This window comes from Ranitomeya imitator, chromosome 7 (genome assembly GCF_032444005.1).
Source record: "Ranitomeya imitator isolate aRanImi1 chromosome 7, aRanImi1.pri, whole genome shotgun sequence".
NCBI lineage: Eukaryota > Metazoa > Chordata > Amphibia > Anura > Dendrobatidae > Ranitomeya > Ranitomeya imitator.
Genome location: NC_091288.1, coordinates 54,036,605 through 54,062,710, shown reverse-complemented (window position 1 = coordinate 54,062,710; position 26,106 = coordinate 54,036,605). Strand labels below are relative to the sequence as shown.

The following is a 26,106-nucleotide window of genomic DNA, read 5'->3' as shown; positions in this document are numbered from 1 at the left end:
TCCTAACTCAGACAAGCTGTTCTTGCATGATAAGCGATACAGCAGCTCAGCATGCAGGAACGTGTCACTACATCAGATGGTCAGGTGGAATCAAATACAGTGTCGGACAAGGGCCCACCAATAACACTGACTCTGGCTGCCCACTGCGCAGTTACATGCAATTATTACATTACCCTGTTTCAGAAATTTACCTTTGCTTCTATATAACAATACACTTGGTAGTTTTTTTAATGGAATGATGAGATGCTGCCCTTGTCTATATAATATGTCATATTTTGAATCAAGTATATTGTGAAAACTATAGCTCATATAAGGTGATGAGGGACCAATTCCTGCAACAGGGGCCCACCGGGGGATTCACCTGCTCCCCTGCGGGCCAGTCCGAATCTGATCAAATACACATATACGCTTCAGAAATCTTTGGCTCTCATTTTACGTTATGAATTACAACAAAATGGAAATTCTATCATTACATATGTGCTATTAGCGGTATATCTGGTTTACTGTTGCCATTTATTAAAGGGACCATACTGGAGTATGAAACACATCACAACAGTCCATACGTTGGTTTTGTTTTGTAAAGTAGATACAGTGAACTGAATTGGGCTGGCATGATACTGTTTTTTTTAAAGTACCAGACTGGATAAAGCTGAACAATCAGTGTCAGATACTAGCCCTTATAAATCTTACTTCAGTCAAGTCCTCGATGTTGGGCTTCCTGTTGGGTTACCAGCTTGCATTTAACTGTTCATACAGCAATGGTAGGCCAAATCACTGTTTAGCCCTCTAAATCATATAAGAAATACATTCCTACCACATTTTGGATAGAACTTCATTTTCTGGAGAGGTTCTGCACTATTGTTGAAGAAGCAAAGAAGAAGGTAGAAACTGAACTAAAAATCCTCTGTCCACGTGAATGGAGGACCTACCAAAGACTCTTCATCACTCAGTAGGTCCTTTCTAAATTTCCGTCTATATTCTGATGGCCATCGCCAACTAATACATATACACTTCAAGTTGATCCTATAAACCGTAGTGTTGTTCATCCAAATTGCTTCTTCTGAAGTGAAAGATAATATGTTTGGGAAACATCTATGACCTCAGATCTTCCACCAGAGATCACTTTCTTCGGTAATACGTAGTTTCTTGTAACCGGTGGTTGTCATTGACCTCCGACTTTGGGTTTAATTGCATATCTTCTATGAATATAAAATTGTCACTTTCCTGAGATCCTTAATTGAACATGTCCATATGAAGAACATGTCCATTCATGAAATAAACATCCTTTGAAGGCATCACGAGTTCTCGATAAGATCTAGATAAATACCTGAAAATAATCAGTTCTCTTCTGTACAGAAAAATAACTTCATTTCTTTTCCTTGTGGTTTTTCCCATAATTTATGAAGTTTTTAAAATATCTATAAGTCTAGAAATATATGTTTATTTTTCATCTTTTTCCTCTTCATTAAGGAAGCTCCAACTTTCTTTTCTACTCGAGTCTGAATCCAGTGATTTGTATTTTCTCTTGAAGAATCCCATCTACAAAACAATAAAGAAAGTTTGGTTGTCAACAGAAATCAGCAAAATTCTGGAAACTTTATCATGATGGATGACATGATTAATAGATTTGATATTTCAATTATCAAGTGCCGTACATGTGAACACAGCTATGTACATGTGTCACCAAGAAATCGTAAGGGAAGAGAAGGTGCTAAAATCCATTTGAACGACAGTCAGGAAAATCAAGATTTACTTAGTCTTATTAGTAACTAGTTTTCATTTTGCCCAAATAAAATATTTAAAGGAATTGTCAAAAAATTATTACTTGTTTGGTCAGCCTTCTTCTCTAATAATTTATCTATTACAAACATAATAGAAAAGGCGTTCCCCCTCAAGACCCCATCTACGAGCCACAACTGAAAGCTATAAGGTTCAGATGGATTCAAATCACCCTTGAATTACAAGGATGGCCATTGATCTGAACATCTGAATGCCTACCATATAACAATGCAACACCACATTTACCAGGTGTGTCGGGCGCTACACATGTGAAATCAGCTGACCAGCCAAGACATTTTCAAAAGGGTTGTATTTGACCAAATAATTCTATATGTATAAGGCCGGTTTCACACGTGAGACACTGACTCACGTAGACACATTAAAATAAATGTGTCTCTGCATATGTCAGCGTGTTTTCACGGACTGTGTGTCCATTTGCAAAACACGGAGACATGTCAGTGTTCGTGGGAGCGCACGGATCACACGGTCCCATTAAAGTCAATGGGTCCGTGTAAACACGTACCGCACACGGATGCTGTCTGTGTGCCGCCTGAGGACCACACGGACCGTGCAGGAGAGACAGCGCTAGAGTAAGCGCTGTCCCCAGCGTGTGGTGCTGAATGCGGCATTCATCTCTTGTCCCCTGCAGCACTCGCAGGACAGAAGAGAAGAAATTTTTTTTTTTGTTAAAAATAAAGTTTGGGGTCACCGCCCGCCTCCCACCCCCCTTGTGCCCGCCCGCTTGCAGAGAAATACTCACCCAGCTCCCGCGATGCCTTTCAGCGCCAACAGCTCGTCCAGTGTGAGCGGTCATGTGGTACTGCTCATTACAGTGATGAATATGCGGCTCCACCTTCCAATAGGGGTGGAGCCGCATATTCATTACTGTAATGAGCGGTACCATGTGACCGCTCACACAGGACAAGCTGTCGGCACTGAGAGGAGGCATCGCAGGAGCTGGGTGAGTATTTCTCTGCACACTGATGTGCCACGTGAGCACACGGACACACGGACACGGATAACTCCAGTACCGTTTTCTCTGGTACCAGAATTATTTCCTGTGCTTATCAATGTGAATCTGTGCTTATTGTTAAGGCTATGTGCACAAGAAGTCTTTTTTTTTAGGTGGATTCTGTCTGAAATCCACCCAAAAAGAGCACCACAAAATGTACATAATGCACAGCAATGTCAAAGCAACATTGTTATGCACATGTTCTGTGTTTGGCTATGTCTATTTACCGAGCTTTCAAAGCAGAAACTGAGCAGGAAATCCAATTTTTAAAATTTTTGAGATCCGGAGAAAAATTTGGATAGTTTCCACTCAGTTTCTGCTGCAAGATTTAGTTAAAAAAACTCAGCATTTTCTGAAAAGGCTTCACCTGGGAAATATTGGCAGCTGTGCCGGCATCTACAAAAACCCATTTGCACATAGCCTAGGGCTATTTGATGAGTAGAAAATGACTATGTGCACATAGAGTTTTTAGAGGAGTTGTTGGAGGAGAGCAAACGGAGAGTAAATTGACAGGAAACTCTTCAAATTCTTTGAAAAAATGCAAAATTCCTCAAAAACTTGTAGGTTCTGCTTAGTTTCCTCTGAAAAAAAATTATCAAAAGTTTTTAAGAGGTCTTTGAAGTGAATATGGGGAGAGTTTCCACTCAGTTTTTGCTTGAAAGACTGCTGAAAAAAACCTCAGTGTACACATACCCTGATGCATCCACCAAGACTTTCCAAGGCAAAGCAGCTGCAGGAAAAAAGTCAACATTTTTTTTCTGAAGCAGCTTCACTGGCAGTCTTTACATATTCTTTTTGGAGGGGATCTGCCGCCCATGTCTTTTTTCCATTATTTAAACCATATCTAGGAAGGTGCCTGAAGAAGAGCGTTCTACGTCTTTTATCGGCTTCACGGCTTTCAAACCTTGAAGCGACAAAAAACTGAAAATATGCAGAGAAATTACATTTTTTTCATTGCTGTGCACTGTTTATTTTTTGTGGTAGTTTTGTGGTGCTTCTTCAGGTGGAATCTAGGTGGAATGTGCCTGAAAAATATATCATGGGCACGTGTCTTAAGCAGAAAGAATCAATGTTTCAAGTCCTGGAAAAAAGATTATAAAAAATATAAAAAACTAAGTACAGTACTGCTGCTTCCAGCAATCCTTTCACTTTAACCATGAGCAGATCTATCACCAGATTTCACAATATAAACTGTATACAATTTTACAGTGATCGTTTAGACCTGATGAGGCTGGTGAACTGTTTTTGATAACCCAACTAAGAATCACTGTGTAATCCTGATATAAAAATGCTCATTTTAATACCAGGTAGGAAAGACATTGCGAAATGGATTTTCACAGTAAGTGCACCATCCTTATCAGGTCTAACAGATCGATTTACATAGTTACGTAGGTTGAAAAAAGACCTAGGTCCATGAAGTTCAACCTTTGTCTACCAATACCAAAATGTATCCCTTTAACAACCTGCACATTTTGTCACAGGTTTATCTGCTTTTTAACCAATTAGATGCAACTAACTTAAGCATATTATATAGTGCATTCAAGACTACAATTCGTCTTGCAAAAAAGTCCTTACATGGGTTGGTTAAAAAAAAAATGACGTTTTTTTGGAACATGTAGAAAAAAAACGAAACTGCAAAACTAAAACATTGTGAGGTCTTGAAAGTGTTAATGCTGCACATGGCTTAATAGAAGCGTGTGATCTGTTGATCGAGCGACTTCAAGTAGTCATTTCTAAAAAAAAAAATATATAATGTTAATGATAAAGGCAGAATCTTACCTTCCATAAAATAAACGTCATGAGTGCAAATAAGAGAAGTCCTAGAAATACACTTATACCAATAATTGTATATATGACGTGACTTCTTGGGGTTTGATTGTGAACTGCTTCTAGAAGAACCTGCAGAAAAAAGAAAAGTCGCACAATGAAGAAACAGCTACAACTTAGGAGTTTAGCGTCTTGCTTTTCACTTCGGATTATTGGTTGTGAATGGGCGCTCAAGAAAGTGAGCAGCACGGTGGCTCAGTGGGTAGCATTGTAACACTGGCGTCCTGGGTTCAAATCCCGCCAAGGAAAACATCTGCAAGGAGTTGGTATGTTCTCCCCGTGTTTGCGTGGGTTTCCTCCAGGTTCTCCGTTTTCCTCCCACATTCCAAAGACATACCGATAGGGAATCTAGATTGTGAGCTCCAATGGGGACAGTGATGATAATGTCTGTGAAGCGTTGCAGAATATGATACCGCCATAAAAGTGAGTAAAATAAACAAATGTCATAGCACATTGGTGATGCATGTTGGATTACAACATACCCAATCCTTTTATATTTCTTATTTAGGGGTCTCTAGCTGTGGCTTAAAGCACCATTCCAGCAATTTGTGATAAAAGATCCCTGCCCCCATTATTATACTTACCAGCCGCCGTCGTTTGCTATTATCGGTCCCCCTCCCGTCAGTCTCCAGCTGCCGGATCTCTCCAGTGTTTGATGGGTGAGCCTACAGTCACAACTCAATGTAAGTCTATGAGGCCAGAACGAAGCAAGATCGAGGCTCTCATAGACTTACACTGAGAGCTTGTGACCGTTACCCCTGACTTCCGGTCAATTAGAAGTTGCGGTCACAAGATAGCGCCATGGGATGTGAGCGACGCCGGGAACAGCTGAAGATGGCAGCTGGTAAGTATATTAATGGTAGCAGGGACCTTAAATTAGTGGCACCATTCCTGCACTGAAATTAAAAACCCACTGGAATGATGCTTCAGGGCAGTGTTCCCCAAGTCCGGTCCTCAAGAGCCACCAACAGGTCATGTTTTCAGGATTTCCTTAGTATGGCCCAGGTGATAATTGCATCACCTGGACAGGCAATAATTCCATCACCTGTGCAATACTAAGGAAATCCTGAAAACGTGACCTGTTGGTGGCTCTTGAGGACCGGACTTGGGGAACGCTGCTTTAGGTGGTACACACACACCATAGCCACTCTACTTAACATAGACACTTTTATGGAACTTTCCAAGCAGAAATAGTGAGGCCGGGATCACACATGCGAGAAATACGTCCGAGTCTCGCATGGTAATCCCCGGACCTGCCGCCTGCACTCCGGAGCGGAGTGTGCGGTCGCATAGCAATACAAGGAGCCGCACGCTCCGCTCTTGAGTGTCGGGTGCAGGGCATATTTCACGCATGTGTGATCCCAGCCTAAGATCTAAAACTCATAAGACATTTGGCGCACCTTGTGATACATTTAGTTACTTTAGTTTTGCACAGTAAATCCCCCTATCCCCCACCCCGCAATGTATCCACATATATAAGCCTTCATATATCTTACATGTGTAAATTGTTTCTGGCTGAGATAGATTATTTTGGGACTTTCTGCAGATCTCACTTTCGCTGTCGTTATGAATTGTAGTGATGACACATCTTCCTAAGAATAAAAAGCACAGAAGACAAAAATAAAGACATTCAATTTTATTTAAGTAAACAGAGCCATGCTGCCAGTTTTCTGTAATGAAACATTTAGAAGAACAAATGTAATAATGACTAATATCACAAAACTTCATAAAAAAACCCTGAAATATTATATCTAGTGCAGTACTGCCTGCAGCCTTCAGAGGTCACTGTTCTCGCTGACAGATTAGTAATGCATCTGGAAACCGCAGGATACACAGCAGTGACACCTCCTGGCTGTAGCAATTATTACAGGAAAAAAGTAATAATGTCAATTCAGGATTTTTTTTCTGGCCACTGGATTATTCATCCGCGGTTTAACATGTTAACATGCATTGTTAGAAATAACCATAAATAATAAGGAGGGGATTTTTAATGACATAGTATAAAATATAGGATCACAAACAAGCCACATGAATTGGATTTATTACTTCTAAAACAAATATATGAGGACATTTAAGTTCTTAACCCCTATAACCTTTACTCACAAGCTCGAGAAGCGCGTGGTTTGTTTCAAGCTTCACTTCCACAGTTGCTTCGCTATCACTTTCCATATCTCCAAATGTGCAGTCGACGTGTAGACAGGTTTCATCATCTTCAAAGCAGTACTGGGAAATGGACAAGAAATGTGATGAAAGAATACCCACATGATACCACCTGTGTGCCCAGAGCTGTAACCGGGTGTTCCTGGGTCTCCATGCAAAAAAGAAAAGTGCTCTCATTTTAGGTGAGTGGGCTGGGAGGAGGGAAGGGTTGGGATTACTGTTAGGGCACATAAAGGGGCAATGGAGGACATTATGGGGTAGATTATGAGGCAATTGCATACATTGTAAGGTAATGGAGGACATTATAGGGCAATTGGCGGATTGGAGCATAGCGAGGGGCACTGGGGACAATATGCAGAGAGGCATTGTGGGGGAGATATTATGGAAAGGGGCAGCGTGGGGGATATTATAGAGAGGGGCAGCGTGGGGGATATAATAGAGAGGGACAGTATGGGGGGGATATTTTGTGCAGGAAGCACAATTAGGGGCAATCATTTATTCAGGGACGCAGCATAGGAGATGTTTAGATTTATGGGGCAGTATAATTATACTTTTATATTTAAGTGCACCATGTCAGGATGTGCTGCTGAAGACAGAGAAGAGGGAAGTCTGCAAAGACGAGCTTTGTTCATGAAATCTCATCATGGCATAAGAAAAGAAGGAGAACGACTTCAATCAGAACAGATGTCACCTATAAGGTTCCCGGATGTAAATCTTTGTGATACTGACTATGTCTCATCAGTACTGTGGTTCCTGTATGGTCCACAGTCTGATGATTACTGGTAACAGAAACTCACAGCAGCTCCTTACCATTGTTAAGGGCCTGTAGGGAGCTGAAGGTTCATATGACACAATTGTATATTGGGTTGACCTGACATTGCAATTGTTCGCTGTACTAAGCTTAGTGCTGTATACATGGTGTTATTGGAACTCCATTCATGTACTGATGGTGGTTCTGATGGGGCACTCATGTGCTGATGGTGGTTCTGATGGGGCACTCATGTGCTGATGGTGGTTTTGATGGGGCACTCATGTGCTGATGGTGCTTCTGATGGGGCACTCATGTGCTGATGGTGCTTCTGATGGGGCACTCATGTGCTGATGGTGGTTCTGATGGGGCACTCATGTACTGATGGTGGTTCTGAGGGAGCACTCATGTACTGATGGTGGTTCTGATGGGGCACTCATGTGCTGATGGTGGTTCTGATGGGGCACTCATGTGCTGATGGTGGTTTTGATGGGGCACTCATGTGCTGATGGTGCTTCTGATGGGGCACTCATGTGCTGATGGTGCTTCTGATGGGGCACTCATGTGCTGATGGTGCTTCTGATGGGGCACTCATGTGCTGATGGTGGTTCTGATGGAGCACTCATGCTGATGGTGGTTCTGATGGGGCACTCATGTGCTGCCAGTGGTACTGATCTTGTACACATGTAGCAATCCATAACATACTTCATGGATATGTTAAAACCTACAAATCCTCAAAATGTAGAGATTTGAGCTTATCATAAAAGTTTAATTTAGCATGTGTTCACACTGATTTTTTTTCTTTTAGCAGAAACTGTCCAAATCATCCTCAAATGCTCATAACTTGGTTCTGGTGATGTATTCATGTTATTACCCTTTTACATTTTTTGCAGCCTTTGGGATTGTTTCAGTATGACAATATGATCCTTGGCACAAAAAATGTTGTGCACTCCTGACTTAAGATAAAAGCCAAGCCAGAATTTCAATTTGTAGATGTGTTTTGGGGTGTTGCCCCTCCGTAGTGGAAAGCAATTTGGACTGAGGAAAGGCAACATCCCGAAACATGTGTCTGCAAATTGAGATACTGGTTTGGCTTTTATCTTAAGTCACGTGGCAAGGCTCGATAAAATGTTTATATTGATTTTCAGGATTGCTACTTTCAATAGTTGGCACTGGATTCAAGTCTCCTGCCTCTCTGCAGAGGCAATTTGCAAAAAAAATTTCCTAGAGGATTATTGCATGGCCTATAAGTCTCCTTACACTGACATGTCAAGTATGTTACTTTCCACAAGGAGAAGTGTTACTCCTTAGACCCCTGTCGGATGGTAGTATACAATATCACTTACTGAAGAACTATAATAATATATTTCTCCATCAGTTGACATAAAGCACACACACTCTGCTGTGCGGTCTAGAAAAACAATTTAGTAAAGGAAGTGTGTGTTTAATATGGTCTTCTCCACAAAAAAATGAAGAAATCATTTAGATGCCACTGCCAATCACCTTCTCCCATCTGCTTTTATGTCTGCCATCTTGATACTCCCATGAAGTCCGGCCTATATTCGGAGAAGTTCACTAAGCAACATTTTCCAAAATTCTGTTTTAATTTGCACGGAAACACAGTAGTACATTTCTTCACAACATTTATTGTTTTAGACGCTTTTTGCCATTCTCTTGTCTAGACGACGTGGTTTAAGATGCTACAATGTGCACCAAAATGTCACCAAAATTTGGCACAATATGAGCCAACTAATAGATGCCGAAACTGGCTAGAGGTGTACTAAATTTATCACAATAAAAAAATGCACCACTCTGATAAATTTGGTGCATCGAAGACCATCTAGTCTAAACATTAGATAATTTTAGAATATGAGACATTTCCTTTAAAAGAAAACAAACCTTTTGTAGGTTCTCTATACGGACCCCGTGTTTGCCTCCTTACATGTCTACAGTGTTGCTCCATTACCATGGACCATTCATAATCTCCATAGACATAAATGATACTGACAAGTACAGTGTATGCTGAATACCATCTCTGTACTTACCAATTTTCTAGTTCCGGACCTTGAGAAGAAGGTCACTAAATCCCCAAATAATGTTTTCGTGCTTGCTGGTGAGTCACAAACATCTGTGTCTGATGTGTAATGGCATTTTCCTAAATTTGTCTGAAAAAGAAAGAAATAGCAGACAGCTGGATTAAATGAAGGTACATGAACGCTACAATCCAGGCTTTGATTTTGCAGCTATTACAGCAAGGTCAGTAGAAGAATATAAAACTAGTGAATAGTTTAGATATTTACCTTGACATCCAAAATATGAAACAGTTTGAAGTCCCTTGGCGCAAATATATTGGGTATCATGATTTGAAATGTAGTGTTAGATACAAGACTTGGTCCAGCATTGATCACCTTGATAAAAAATTAAAAAACAAAACAATTAACTGCAGGATACTACATTCAGTCACCTGAAAAGGCAAAAATATAATAAAATATTCATTCATTTCTATCTCCAACACTTGATGTGAAATCCTTACATTGAAGGTATATTCTACCGTCTCCTGGACACAAAGGTTCCTCTCGTCTTCAGGAGGTCCATAGACTAATGATATTGGAGATACATAACTAAGGGCAAGAAAACAAGACAGTTACTTATGTTTAAAATTATAACTAAATGAATCTAACTTAATTTAATTTCCTTCTATGACAGAATCACTGACTGGGTGGATCAGGGAAATACTGTAGATATAGTATATCTTGACCAGCAAAGCATTTGACAAAGTATCTCACACAATCCTTATTGCAAAAATGACTATGTATGGAATGGAGAAGGCAACTGATAGGTGGATTCATAACTGGCTTAGTGATCGGACCCAAAGAGTGGTCGTAAATTAATGCATATCCAGTTGGAAGAATGTCTCAAATGGGGTACCACAGGGCTCTGTCTTGGCCCTGTACTGTTCAACATCTTTATCAATGATTTAGATGAAGGAATTGAGGGCAAACTGATTAAATTTGCTGATTACACAAAGCTAGGATGGATAGCTAATACTAGAGAAGAAAGAGAGAGTATTCAAAAAGATACCAATAAACTGGAGCAGTGGGCAGCAACTAACATAATGATTTTTAACAGGGAAACATGCAAAGTACTACATCTGGGCAATAAAAATGAAAAAAGCATATACAGAATGGGAGGAATAGGGCTAAGCAACAGCACATATGAAAAAGACTTGGGTATACTTATAGATCACAGACTGAACATGAGTCAACAGTGTGATGCAGCAGCAAATAGGGCAAATACAATTCTGGGATGTATTAACAGAAGCATACAGTCTAGATCACGCAAAGTCATTATTGCCCTCTACTCCTCTTTGGTCAGACCTCATCTGGAATACTGTGTCCAGTTTTGGGCACCACATTTTTAAAAAGACATGATCAATCTGGAGCAAGTCAGAGAAAAGCAACCAGAATGGTGACTGGTCTGCAAACCATGTCCTATGATGAAAGTTTACAGGATTTGGGATTGTTTAGCTTGCAAAGAAGAAGACTGAGAGGAGACTTAATAGCTGTGTACAAATATCTCAAGGGCTGTCACATTGTAGAAGGATCATCTTTATTCTTATTTGCACAAGGAAAGACTAGAAGCAATGGAATGAAACTGAATGGGAGGAGACACAGATTAGATATTAGAAAAAACTTTTTGACAGTCAGGGTATGTGCACACATCAGGATTTCTTGCAGAAAATTCCTGAAGAAAACCGGACATTTTCTGCAAGAAATCCACATGCGTTTTTTTCGTGTTTTTCTCGCATTTTAGGCTGGTTTCACATTTGCGTTTTTTTTTGCGTTTTTTCCCCTATACTTAACATTAAAAACGCATGTGTTTTTTTGCATGCGTTTTGACGCGTTTTGACAACGCATGCGTTTTTTCTCTACATGCGTTGTGTTGCAGAAATGCAACATGTAGTAATTTTAGCGGCGGTTTTTTGCCGCAAAAATAACCTATTGATGTCTATGTAAACGCATGCGTTTTTAAGCACATGCGTTTGCATGCGTTTTTATAGAAAAACACAAGAATACGCACTGAAAAGCCACCCCCCAACCCTAACCCTAACCCTAACCCTAAGGTATCCTAACCCTAACGGTTAGGGTTAGGATCCCTAGGGTTAGGGTTAGGATCCCTAGGGTTAGGGTTAGGGTCCCTAGGGTTAGGGTTAGGGTCCCTAGGGTTAGGGTCCCTAGGGTTAGGGTCCCTAGGGTTAGGGTTAGAGTTTGTGTTAGAGTTTGTGTTAGAGTTTGTGTTAGGGTTACGGTTAAGGTTAGGGTTTGGGTTAGGGTTAGGATCCCTAGGGTTAGGGTTAGGGCTAGGGTTGGGGTTAGGGTTAGAGTTTGTGTTAGGGTTAGAGTTTGTGTTAGGGTTAGGGTTAGAGTTTGTGTTAGAGTTTGTGTTAGAGTTTGGGTTAGGGTTAGGGTTAGAGTTTGGGTTAGGGTTAGGGTTAGAGTTTGTGTTTTAGGGTTAGGGTTAGAGTTTGTGTTAGGGTTAGGGTTAGAGTTTGTGTTAGAGTTTGAGTTAGGATTAGGGTTAGAGTTTGGGTTAGGGTTAGAGTTTTTGTTTTAGGGTTAGGGTTAGAGTTTGTGTTTCAGGGTTAGGGTTAAGATCCCTAGGGTTACTAGGGATCCTAACCCTAACCCTAGGTATTTCTGTTTATAGTGGGTTTTCTAGTTGATTTTGATGATGGGCAGCTGTCACACACTTCTCATCAGGCGTTTCAAAAACGCAAACGCAGGAAAAAACGCATGTAAACGCGTCAAAACGCCGCTTTTGCGTTAAAACATGCAAAAACGCATGCGCATAAAAAATGCAGCGTTTAAACGTGTTTAAACGCGTTTTTTCACCAAATGCGTTTGCGTTTAAAATGCTGCATTTTTAAATGCAAATGTGAAACCAGCCTAAGATGCGTTTTTTGTGTGTTTTTGATGCGTTTTTTGTGCGTTTTTTACGGAGCTTCCCGATGCATTAAATAGCAGGACAAATGCGAAAAATCCGCAAAATTAATGAACATGATGCGTTTTTTACCGTGATTATTTTTTTACGGAAAAAAATGCATCATGTGCACAAAAATTGCAGAATGCATTATAATTGATGGGGTGCATATGTATGCGTTATCGCGTTTTTATAGCGAAAAACGCAAAAAAAACGCAACGTGTGCACACAGACTTAGGGTGATCAATGAGTGGAACAGGCTGCCACAAGAGGTGGTGAGTTCTCCTTCAATGGAAGTCTTCAAGCAGATGCTGGACAGACATCAGTCTTTGATGATTTAGTGAATTCTGCTTTGAGCAGGGGGTTCGACCAGATGACCCAGGAGGTCCCTTCCAACTCTAACATTCTATGATTCTTTGAATCATTTTTTTAAACTAAAGATAAGATTAATCTGAAAAAATACCAAAAAATACCTCCTCTAAAATTAATTAAATATTTTGAAGAAACTTTTAGGATATGTCTCTGGAGGGGGAGTACCTGGTAGTGTCATTGCATGGTTATATCTAAGCTTGTTAAATGGTTGATACTGACTTTTAAAATTGCCACTTCCAATAGAAGGCACTAGAGTTCAAGTTCTCTTTCTCTTTAAGGAGGCAGTTTGTATTTTTATTTTCCCAGAGGAGCATTGTATGGCCAATAAGTCTCCTTACATTGGCAATGTAGGCTTGTCACTCTCTACAAGGAGAGATTTTACCCCCCACCTTAGACACCAGTCAGGCATCTCAGACAGCCAAATCCTATATCTTGTTTTGTAATGAGGAGGGGCAACACCCTGAGATACATGTTTGCAAACTGAGATTTGGGTTTAGTTTTTATCTTAAATCATGTGGCAAGGCTTGTTAACGGATAGACAATGTGTTAGGAGTTGAGTTCCTGTCGCTGCAGAGGGGGAATCTTGAACCATCTCCGCTGCGGTCTCTCATTCTGCAGCAGCCGCAGTGGAGCCTGCTCAGTGGAGACGTCGGTCCCAGCGTCTCACTCAGTCTGATTCTGTGCCAAGGGTTACTGCTACCTTTCCAGGCTCTGCCATTGTAGCCTTACTGATCAGCGGCGAGCAGATGTTTCTAGGACTAAGTCCTGCTTTTTCCCTTCTGAGCATGCCCAAAGGAAGACCTCTCAGTGGAGGTCTGGGGTCACATGCTCAGGTACTGCAGCAGCTCCTATTAGTCCTCTAGGAAGGTCCTAAAGTTGCTCAGTTACTGTAGCAGTTCTCATTGGACCTCTAGGAAGGTCCTGAACTTCCTGCAGCTATAAAAGGTTTGCATGGCCGCACGGCCATGCACTTGTATACTCTTGTTTACGTGTGTGTGTTGTGAGTGAAAGTTGCTCTTTAAACATCCCCTCCCTTGTGTTTGAATGCTCGCGTAAGGAGGATGATTGTAATCTAGCGCCCGACTGTGACCTGCAGTGCGGCGCCATGCGATATCTCCGCTCTTTCCTAACCCAAGTCTGTTTGGTTAGTGGCGTCCACCAGAGCGGCACTGCATGCACTCTCATGCTACTTTATTATTATTTCTGTTACGTGCGATACTGTGGCTCTGTGACAAGCAGGGTTCGCTTCTTTCATACAGGGTGAAGCTAACCTGTGTGTGTATCCTCATTGTACCGCCATATAGTTCGTCATTGCTTAGGAGTAGGTTCCATCTCTGCACGGTGGACCCCGGGCTGCGTACGCACCTTATTCCTTTTCTTTAATTATTTGGTGTGTTCCGCTAGCCCTAACACAATGGACATTGATTTTTAGGATTGCTGTTTCCAATAGGTTGCACTAGAGATCAAGTTCTTTTTTCACTGAAGAGGAACTTTCCATATTTAATTTAGCAGAGGAATACTGCATGGGCTAAAAGTCTCCTTACACTGGTGTGGCAAACCAAGAGTCCAGTTGCCACAGTGGCATTGCCTCCCTCACAGGGGGTGATGTCATGCCTGGAAGCATGGAAGGGTCCCCTTACCAGGTAACACTAGCATCCAACACTTTTCCAGCTCCAGACCAGAAGGAGGAGCTCTAACACCCGATTTCAGGGGAGCTTCACTATAAGTTCTGGCCTGGAGGCGGAGTTTGTTAGTCTAGTCTGAGTCTGAGAGAGAGAGAAGTCGAGGAGAGCCTGGGGAGTGGAGCTGTAGCCAAGCTCAACCCAGAGCTGAGCGTTAGCAACCGGACACCGGAGTCCATGTTTGCACAGGTACAGAAGTTGCGGCAGCTAAATCCGGAGGGCAGGAGACTGCAGGAATCCTGACCTATCAAACACCCAGCGGCACAGCAGCATATCACAGCCCAGAGCCGCCACCAAGGAGTGACATCTGGAATAGGCTCAAGGGCCTGCCATGCAGTAATGTTTTACACAAATTGACAGACAGTGAGAGGGACTTGTGCAGAGCTTCAGGCAGCAAGAACCTAAGAGGACAGGCTAGGTGGATCCTAAATTGCTTCCAAGCTGCCCGGATCCCTATTTTCATCTGTTACCCATGCCCCGGACTACACCTTCAACCATCTAGTAAAGGTAAAGAAAACTACAGTCCTTGTGTCCTCCAGTCATTTCCCGCACCCTCCGTCCTGCACCCCAACATCCACGATCCCTTACAAAACTATACTAGTAGCCCTGTGGCCCCGCTCCACCTGTGGGGAGCAGAACTATCCAAGCTGCATCACCATTGGCCCCAGCGGTCTCCTTAAGCAGCGTTGGCCACTCATTTCCGAACACAACAGGTGACGTCACATTAACGGGAACCAGTCACCCCCAAAATGGAAGGTGAGCTAAGCCCACCAGCATCAGGGGCTTATCTACAGCATTCTGGAAGGCTGTAGATAAGCCCCGGATGTAACCTAAAAGATGAGAAATAAAGGTTAGATTATACTCACCACTGGTCGTTCCCGCTGCGGTCCGGTCCGATTCGCGGTCCGGTCCGGGGCCTCCCATCTTCTTATGATGACGTCCTCTTCTTGTAGTCACGCTGCGGCTCCGGTGCAGGCATACTTTGTCTGCCCTGTTGAGGGCAGAGCAAAGTACTGCAGTGCGCAAGCGCCGGGAAAGGTCAGAGAGGCCCTTAACAGGGCAGACAAAGTACACCTGCAGCGGAGCGGCAGCATGAATACAAGAAGAGGACGTCATCGTAAAAAGATGGGAGGCCCCGGACCGCGATGCCCATCGTACCGAGACCTCCCCTGGGTAAGTATAATGTAACCTCTTTTTCTCATCTTTCAGGATACATCAGGGGCTTGCCTACAGCATTCCAGAATCCTGTAGATAAGCCCTTGATGCTGGTGGGCTTAGCCACCTTCCATTTTGGGGGTGACAGGTTCCCTTTAAATCCCCTACAAACTGTGCTTCATCATTTTATTGCACGTCCAGGGCCACGGACCGGGTCACTGCTGCTGTGACAACCCCCTGAAGAACTGCCCGACCCGGACCGAGTACTCCACAGCCCTAGCGGCGTCGCATTCGCATGTCAGGGATGTCACTCTCCAAAAGATATTGCCCTGGACATGTGCTGCGTTCAAAGCACTGCCGATTCCTGACCATGGGCACCTACCCTAAGAAAATCCTGAAAATATGACCTGTTGGTGGCACTTGAGAAGTTGGAGAACACTGATCTATAAGACAAGGGGGGTTGGTTAAGTTGAATTTCAATATGATCGATCCTCTTTCTACCCAATTAGCCTTTTTTAACTGATTAATAAAGGGGTTGTCTCTTTTAAAATTTTCTTGCACCATAACATTGCAGAGATCTAAAATAACTAATGGAGTTGTTACTCACCCTCACCAGGTCCAGCGCTGCCTTTTCCCTGCTCCACCTTTCGTGTTGATCAGCTGCAGCGGTGGCTTCACATTTACAGCACTTGTAACCACTGTAGTCAATCACTGTGCTCCACTCTTTTAGGCAGCATGAGCTACTGAGTCCAGTGATTGGTAGCAGTGGTGACGAGCGCTGTAGATATGTCACTTCTACAAACGATCAACCAAAAATGAAGCAGCGACAGAGAGACACCGCAGAACCTGGGCATTGTGAGTAACAGCTCAGTTCGTTATTTTAGACTTCTGTAACCCTATGGTAGAATAACATTGTAAAAGGGACAGCCTCTCTTATGCCGCAAACACTGTAGTGGACCGAACAATATCAAGGGCTTAGTGCCGTACAATGTAAAACAACCCAATAATAAAAAGCAGAAGAAATGTGTAACTCACCCCGCAACATTGACATTGACTTCGTATCTTGCTGGTATGGTGAAAACGGCTTCATTGTTCCATAAAGAGCTTTCATCCACCTCATTCTGACTGAATTCAATATAATTAAGAAGCATTATACTGGGTAATTAAAATAATGAGCGCCATGTACAAAATGTGTAGCTTTTTTACTTCTCATTAATGTGATGTGTAATAAATAGCGATGCATTAGTGGCACAATGTCTTTGTGCGTTCTGAATAGCGATGCCGACTGCTTAACTCTCAAATCATCGAGAATCCTCACATTTAGCCTCATTACGGAAGTAGCATACAATGCCAAAGAGGTGGCAACAATGAAAGATTTTGCAAATCATACAATACAGATATTGGTTAACAGAATTATTTTAGTATTATTTCTTTTCATTATATAATGCCACTTACCAGCTCACAGTTACATTGATGATAACATCTTCTGCCGAACTAAGCGAGGTTGTGTCCAACAAAAAGGAAAATTGTTGCTATGGGTAAAAAAAATGTTAATCAATTGAAGATATAAGCTGTGATATAAGATATACCTATACATCTACTTTTTATTAAAGGGTCAGTCTTGTCTTAAGCTTCAAGTCTACAGACACCCTGTAATGACTGCAGACTTGTGAATCCTCGCATTGCATGCACTGTACACTGTGAGGTCTCTCCAGTGCCGGGAAAGGCGTGCACCTGACCCCAAGTATGTGATTTGCATACATGCCGACTAGATGGGCACGGGCTCACTCAATGCAAGTGAGGCCAGATATAGTCTAGTTGGAAGTATGCAAATCGCCTAGTAGCAGTCACATGACCGCTCTCTCCTGGCCTGGGCACCGGAGAACCCTCACAGGGCACAGTGCGTGCGATGTGAGGATTCACAAGCCTGCAGTCACATAGTGCGACTGTAGACTTGTATCTTAAGACCAGAAAACACTTTTAAGCTACAAGTCTGCAGTCACTATGTATCCTCACCGCACACATGACACTCACTGTTAGGATTCTCCGGTGCCAGTAGCAGGAGTAGACAGTCATGTGTCAGCAAGTATGTGATATGCATACTGCTTCCTACATTCCGACTAAACATGTATTGGGCAAGGCTGCACATGTCTAGTCTGAATGTGGCTGGAAGTATGAATATCACATATTTGCGGACAGGAGCCAGCTGCTCCCTGCGCTGACACCAGAGAATCCTCACAGTGTACAGTGTGCGCTGTAAGGATTCACAACTCTATAGTCACATTGGCTACAAGTTGCAGTCACTCTAAGGCTGAAAAACCTTTTGACTATGAGCTACACCTCCAAAAGAGACAGTATCCTATTTTTCAATTTTTTAACTCAAACTGTACCTTCATTTATAGATTAAATATAATTATTTACTTTGCAATGTAGTTTTGTTGCCAAGGTTCTTCTCTTTCCTAAGCTTGTTTTTGGCACATACATTGTGTCAGACACTTTCGTAATCAAGTGACTGCAAAAATCTATTAATTATAATAGAAAAAGCTCAGTGAGGGCTCTGTCCACTGCTGGAGCCTTAGGTTCCTGGTGTCCCAATGCATATTGTATTTACAAGGTCATCCAATATGAAGTGTCAGTCTACGACGTCTGCCAAGGATGTGCAGTTTGATGAACAGGGATTAATAATAATAATAATAATAATAATAATAATTTTTATTTATATAGCGCCAACATATTCCACAGCGCTTTACAAATTATAGAGGGGACTTGTACAGACAATAGACATTATAGCATAACAGAAATCACAGTTCAAAACAGATACCAAGAGGAATGAGGGCCCTGCTGCTCGCAAGCTTACAAACTATGGGGAAAAGGGGAGACACGAGAGGTGGATGGTAACAATTGCTATAGTTATTCGGACCAGCCATAGTGTAAGGCTCGGGTGTTCATGTAAAGCTGCATGAACCAGTTAACTGCCTAAGTATGTAGGACTAAGGACTAATTTGAATACAGGGATTTCCGCAGACTCCATAAAGTAAGTAGCATACTACTTAATTTTATTTTATGTGGCACAAAATTAAATTTTTGTCATAAAAGAAATTCTGATGCAAGTGAAAGGGGTTCCGAAAACACCATCTAGGCATTACTGACATGACCAAGTCCAATTTTGCATCCACAATGAATTGATGTATTGGAAACGAATGGCACACTGGTTGCTTCTGTGTACTAACATATACTGTACATACACGATGCTTCGGCACACTGCGATTAATGAATATATGAACTTCAATATTGCTGTGAACATTAAAAACTTAAGGTACTAAGACAGCATTTTTTATAATAAAGCACAAATGTCATCCAACCCCATAAAGATGTACCTAAATATGGATAGTCCCTCATCAACACATCCTTCCCTGACAAGATTTTAATTTTGAGCTACGCCTGGTTTCTTTCACTCCCCATTCAGATGAAGTCTGGTTTGGCACATGTAGTGGTAAGACATTAGTGATAGGGTCCATCCATATTTAGGTACACCTTGACGTGGTTGAATGGCTTTTGCACTCTTTGATAAAAAAAGCGCTAATCATATAACTTATGTTTTTAACATTTACTGCAGTAGTTGAGTTTATGTAGCCATAAATCACTCTGTGCTGATGCATGGTGTTTGTATATGTTTGTATATTGGCCACGTAGTGAATTTGTGCAGTGGTACATTAATTTAATACTAAAGTGGTGTTTAACGGAGCCCCATAAAGTTGAATGGGTGACCTGAAGAATGCACTCCTCAATATTGAAATTGCCACACCAAGAAGGAAAAATTATAGAATTATGAAATCACAGGATGGATAGACATGTTAATGATATACAAATGATGAAAAAATGGAAGCAAATTTTTCAAAATGTCTTGACTGCTATCATTGAGGTTATTAATGGTTGTCTGAGGAATGTTCTGCCACGCTTAATGTCCTTTGGAAATCATCAAGATCCGCTGCTGGCAGCTCCTTTACAATTACCTATCAATGATGTCCTAGGTGTGCACAAAGGAAATCCGGAGACAATACAAGCAATGGTAACACATTTAGGCCATGCAAGCTGCTTACAATAGTGGCCTGGCATTGTCATGTTTAAATGTGGCTCCCAGTATACTGTTAAGAAATGACTGTACATCAGGTTCCACAACATTAGAGAGGTCCGTCTACCATTCATTATGCCATCCTACATCATAATCCTGGTAATATGAACAGGAGAGGGACTGATGTGATGGTCTCTTATGAAGGTCTATTCTTGGTGATACCGCTTTGGTCTACATCTCCTGCTATCAATGCATCCAAGACAGAGGCAGGACTAATTTCTTAAGAAGATACACCTTCATTGCCATCTTGCTCTGCACCATGATAGCCTTTGAGAGCGGTGGCATGAGGTCAATGGAACAACTGCAGCTGGATGTCTGGCTTGTTGCCCAATGTTTTGCAAACGCCTTCTGATGGTTTGTGTAGACAATGTTTGTTGTCTTAGGCTTGATATCTGATGTCCTACTTCTCTCGTAGTACAGAATGGATCAATTGTGGAACCAGTGGTAAGACCATTTTTTCAAAAGTCTCTAAGGAGCAGGGTCTGTCGAGCCCAAGCTTAAAAAGAGAAGGATTTTGCTAACCAACCGCATGTCATCATTAAAACGTAAGGAGGTACACGTGAATTGCAAAAGTGTATGCTGTATTTAATTTAATCAAAATATTTAATTCCCAACCTGGAATTGAATAAAAAAAAAGGAGTATAAAAAGGTATCAAGTTTTCTTTTACACTTCTGGTTAAAAATAAAAAACTATGTATGCACTAGCACTGCAGTTGTCTGAAGGCAGACAAAAAATTAGGAAAATTGAATCAACTTATTTGCAGCTGAGAATTCTTTTTGCATAGGTCTAGGCAGGTCAACCTTAAAAACAATTGCTCTATATTGTACCGACCATTACCATAAATGTAATGACTTTCAGTAAGTAACTTCAACCTAAATATTACCAATGATATATATCATAGTTCATGCTCCCTAGTGCATTAGAGTGACAATATTCCTCCTCCCTCCCTGACACTCCTGGGTGTGATTTTGCTATGTGTGACCAATTTACACATTCACACACCATTCCTATTGCCATTTTAAAGCAATTTGTCATCTCTTCACCTAAAAACGCTGATTATAAAGAATTATGATAACTTAAGTTGCAAAAAAAAAATCACGTTCTCCATCAATCAACCTCTGTATAAATGCCTAGAAAATCAGACAGGTTTATCATTTTGAAAAATGGATTTCCAAAGTTATTTTACCTTTTCAACCCCGTACCACCCATAATTAGTTAATTACTGTACTTATGTAAACTTACTCTTGAAAACGAGTCCACATATAAATGACCTATGTTGCAGTCCAGTCTCGTTAGCTGATTCTCTTCATCGGTTACTGCACAGTTTATCTGTTCCTGCTGGATGGGAAGGAAGACAATGGGAGATTTATACATTGAAAATATATTATTCTGCAAAATATCTGCATTACTGAGAACATAAGGCTTGTGCTTTGGCATCTTACATAGGATTAGACTACTACAGCCCAAATAGTGTAGCCTTAGTGAGACTTATAGTACATTTCTCGGTTCATCCGACCATAGGGTATGGTATCAGCTTTGGTTAGGTTGGAAGACTAAAAAAAATCTAATTTCTCGACAACTTTTTTCAACTTTTGGGAGAAAAAGATTATTGGGCTTGGAAAGAAACCATCATTATACAAGCCAGAAACAGGCACAATACACTTGTCACTTAAGTTTCCCTTCTACTCTTAGATCTACTTTAAAAGTCCTTCTCAATATTATCTTTGGTAAGGCAGGGTAGTCAGGAGGTCCGAGGTCAGATACCAGGAGGGCTCATAATACAGAGGGGTATGACAAGGGTGTGGTCAAGTAACAGTTTGGGGTCAAATGCCAAGAGAATATGTCAAGATAAGGTGATAAAAGTAATGGATAGTCAGAAGCCAAATCTGGGGTCAGGTACCTGAGGTCAGAGAGCGTTAAAAGCAAAAGAGATAACACACATGAATATTCAAGACAGATCCAAGGTCCGCCAACAAGATCAGGAAAACAGAGCAAAGCACACATATCACTAAGCAAAGCTACAGCTGACAGTGGTCTGCTAATAGCTAGCCAGCTAAATAGCTAGCAAATTAACAAGGATGGGAAACACCTAGAGGAAAGCCCCCAGGCTAGGCCAGATTGAGCAACAGGGCTGTGAATCAAAATGCTGACAGCCCAGCACACCCCAGCCTCAGATTGAATGACTGGGCTGTCATTCACAATACTGACAGTCCGGCACTTTACGGATCTAATAGAGAGTCTGAGCTGTCACACACAGCGTCCCTGGACCACAGTTATAGTGGCTGCGACTGGGTACTGAGCATCCACCACCTGTTTAAATCAATAGCAGGCATATGTGCAGTACACGGCCAATATCAGTACAAAGAGAATCCTTCTAGACTCTATGTAGAAACAAGAAGTCTCTTTTCCCTGAATAAGTCATTCCTCTCCAACTCCTGACCCAGCTGTGTGACTTCTCCCCCCTGCCAAGAACTTTGCAGTGAGGTAGAATTGTAGTTCTGATGATGACTCATGCAGGAAAAAGATACTTCCTGTTTGTACATAGAACTAAAGCCCCCGTCACACAAAGCGAGGTTGCTAGCGAGATCGCTGCTGAGTCACAAGTTTTCTGATGCAACAGCGACCTCAGTAGCGATCTCGCTATGTTTGACACGTAGCAGCGACCAGGCCCCTGCTGTGAGATCGCTGGTCATGTCGGAATGGCCTGGACCTTTTTTTGATCGTTGAGGTCCCGCTGGGTAGCACACATCGCTGTGTTTGACACCTTACCAACGACCTCGTTGACGACTCAGACACCGACACATAGGCGTGCATTTGCGTTGCCTTTTCCGCACCCCTCTGCTCCGATTGGTGGTCGCTACTGCGTTCTGATTGGCGGTCATGCCTTCAACAGAAGGCGACATAGTAGCGCTTCCATCCTTTGTTCCTGACCACGTGGTGGTTTGCAGATCGTTGTAGAGTTCTCCAGCCTGCGACTCCTCTTCAATTTATCTATTCTTCAACGGTTCTTCAGACACCTATACTTTGTGCACGGTAGGTATCGTTTGGGGTCTCAAATGCGTTTTCATTTTTCCTTAATTTATAGGGCACCTACGAGCGAAAGGACGGAAGGGCTATTGTGTCGCCTCAGGCAGCCAATCAGAACGCAGTAGCGACCACCAATCGGAACTGAATGGGCGCGGAAAAGGCAACGCAAATGCACGCCTGTGTGACTACAACGTCACACAGGACGTCCCTCATCGAGGTCTGAATCGTCAAAATAGCTGCCATGTGACAGGGTCACAACGACCAACGACATCGTTGTACAGGTCGCTACAGGTCCCCGCATTGCTGCTGCGTCATTGGGAAGATCTCACTGTTTGACATCTCACCAGCGACCACATAGCGATGCAGCAACGATCCCTGCCAGGTCGTATCGTTGTCGGGATCGCTTTAGCGTCGCTTAGTGTGATGGGGCCTTTAGGATGATTCAGCTAGTCAATTTGTAATCACATGATGCCGAAGACCTAATGAAAAATAGAAGAATTAACTGGGTAGAAAGGCAAAATGTGCAATTGTAAGTACACATTCCTATATAATAAGATGATTGCAATATATTAAGAGGATACAAATCTTGACGGGAATGCTTCTTTAATGAAGGCTTGACCATGGTCAGGTATCAGTTATGACAGCATAAATTAATAGCACACAGCAGTGATATAATGCAGCAGAGAGTATTACCTGATCTAGAACTTTGATGAAGTAAATGCCTTTAGGAAGTCTCATATGTAACGCAGATTGATAGGCGTCATCCCCAGCATTGAACAGGGACATTTCAATCATTACAGTCTTTGTGCCTCCAACAACAAGATAGGTTTTGTTTTCTGATGATCTGCAATAAAACATAAAAACTCAGAATTCTGCAGGAAAGATTGTGAGGCCACGACTATAAGGTAGACAGGGCTGTGTGTGATAGGTGGGCCATGACACCAAGGAATTGGCCTGCCTACTCATCAAGGAAAGGGGTTCTGGGGCAGACACGTCTTTATACTGAGGTAGTGAGCTAAAGATATCAGCAGTATAGTCATAAGGTTAAATAGCTTGTTCAGCTCTTACTTACTGATGACTTATCCACAGAACAAGTGGAGGTCCTGACACTTTGCAACTCCAACGATCAGCTACTATCTGCCACAGCTACCCTGTACATTTGTTTGATATCTGATGCCGTTTTATCTCCTATTCACTTGCACTTCACATTGTGCAATCAATGATAATACCACTCCGATATCACTATACGGTATCAATTAACTCGCCAGTAACCAGGGATATTATTTACAATACAAAAGTTACCAGAAAGAATAGACAATAGGATATATTACTGTAAGAATGGTGGACCATGCTATCGCGTTGAGGTCAACAATCTTGTTGCATTATAGTGTGAACATTGTTATGCGTTTTTTATGTATGTATACTGTGCAGAATGTGATATGTGCTGCTACCAGGTACTAGTTAATGTAAGGGATTGTAATATGTAAGTGTAACATGCATATTGTGAATAGACTGTGACATGGTAGTGTACAGTATAAGGTAAGATATAGATTAGGATTTAGGACATAGGATAAGGTACAGATAATGTTCAGGACTACCCCACAATGGGGTGGGGATAATTATAATATATGGCAGACTACATAGAAAGGGAAGTGCTGTAACCAAGGTCAAGTTCAAGTGCAGTGAGTAACTGGCAACAGCAAGGAACTATCGATCATGGCAGTAAGAGACCTTAATGGAATTCCTTGCGAACATTCCTGCAACGTCCTGCGAGTAGGACAGGTAGTGGATCCCAGGTGTACTGCGGAACTGGATGGGAAATTCCGGTGGTAGACCAGAATAACCAACATAGGGCTTGTCCAGGAAGAACGGATAGTAATGTTGGAAATACACTGTGTTAAGGAAAGGTACTGCGTTAAGGAATTGAGGGACAAAAAGTGTTGTGCCTGATACTGCGTGTTACAATCTGATGAACTTGAACTAACCAGTAAACTGTTGTTGGTTAATATGAACTGTGTGTCCCCTGAGCAGGGACGGCGTTAGGAGCAGGCAGACCAGGCAGCTGCCTAGGGCCCCACTCCCCCTTGGTCCCCCAGCTAGCGGCACATCACACAGCCGCTTTTGGACCCCTGTGAGGCAGGGGGGCCTGCCTGCCACCAGCACCGACTCTGCCACCACATTGAACTATACCGGTGTCTGCCGGTACAGTTCAAAGCAATGCTGGAGGAGAAAGCATCAGCTGATGCTCCCTCTTCCATCATTCCCAGGTCTGCCTCTGACACTGCGGGTGCGCGATGATGTTCGCGCACTCACCAGGCAGTGCAGCCGCTGAGACAGGAACAGGGAGAAGCGTGAGCACAAATAGAGGTGAGGAGTGTATTTTTTTCAATATAACAGTGAGTATTGGACTGTGGGGCCATTCTCAGGGGGAGATGTGGGCTGTGCTATATACTATGTGGGCTGTGCTATATACTATGCGGGCTGTGCTATATACTATGTGGGCTGTGCTATATTCTATGCGGGCTGTGTTATATACTCTGAGGGCTGTGCTATATACTATGCAGGCTGTGTTATATACTATGAGGGCTGTGCTATATAAATGTGGGCTGCGCTATATACCATGTGGGCTGTGCTATATACTATGCGGGCTGTGTTATATACCATGTTGGCTGTGCTATATACTATGCAGGCTGTGCTATATACTATGTGGTCTGTGCTATATACTATGTGGGCTGTGTTATATACTATGAGGGCTGTGCTATATACTATGCAGGCTGTGTTATATACTATGAGGGCTGTGCTATATACTATGCAGGCTGGGTTATATACTATGGGGTATATTATATTCTATGGGGGAGGCTGTGTTATGTACTATATGACTGTGCTATATACTATTTGGGTATATTATATTCTATGGGGGAGGCTGTGTTATATACTATGTGGCTGTGTTGTATATTATGGGGGGTACATTATACATTATTTTCTATGGGGGAGGCTGTGTTATATACTATGGGGTGCATTATATTCTATATGGGGGGCTGCATAATATACTTTGGGGAGTTGGGCTGTATTATATTCTATGGGAGCTACATTATATTCTATGGGGGGCTGTATTATATTTACATTCTATGAGGGGTGATTGCATCATACTCTATGAGGGGGCTACATTATACTATATGAGGGGGCTGTATTATATTCTATGGGGGGGTTACATTATACTATGTGGGGTGG

The 26,106-nt window shown here is 42.2% G+C and overlaps 1 protein-coding gene across 2 annotated transcripts in view; it reads right to left on the bottom strand.

The window, feature by feature from the left end:
* Positions 1 to 1,295: 1,295 nt before the first annotated feature.
* ITGA4 (integrin subunit alpha 4) overlaps positions 1,296 to 26,106 on the bottom strand; it is a 159,144-nt gene continuing 134,333 nt past the window's right edge. The window contains exons 18-28 of one of the 2 annotated variants that reach the window (XM_069733230.1): positions 23,569 to 23,719; positions 21,091 to 21,186; positions 17,171 to 17,247; positions 16,751 to 16,840; positions 10,060 to 10,147; positions 9,827 to 9,934; positions 9,572 to 9,691; positions 6,722 to 6,841; positions 6,115 to 6,210; positions 4,571 to 4,690; positions 1,296 to 1,539 (exon numbers count right to left, since the gene is read on the bottom strand). In XM_069733230.1, the coding sequence (XP_069589331.1) occupies positions 1,441 to 1,539; positions 4,571 to 4,690; positions 6,115 to 6,210; positions 6,722 to 6,841; positions 9,572 to 9,691; positions 9,827 to 9,934; positions 10,060 to 10,147; positions 16,751 to 16,840; positions 17,171 to 17,247; positions 21,091 to 21,186; positions 23,569 to 23,719 (1,165 nt within the window). In that variant the 3' untranslated portion in view covers positions 1,296 to 1,440. Of the gene's footprint in view, positions 1,540 to 4,570; positions 4,691 to 4,829; positions 5,006 to 6,114; positions 6,211 to 6,721; positions 6,842 to 9,571; positions 9,692 to 9,826; positions 9,935 to 10,059; positions 10,148 to 16,750; positions 16,841 to 17,170; positions 17,248 to 21,090; positions 21,187 to 23,568; positions 23,720 to 26,106 lie in introns of those variants that run through there. The other variant, XM_069733231.1, reaches the window with a different exon arrangement.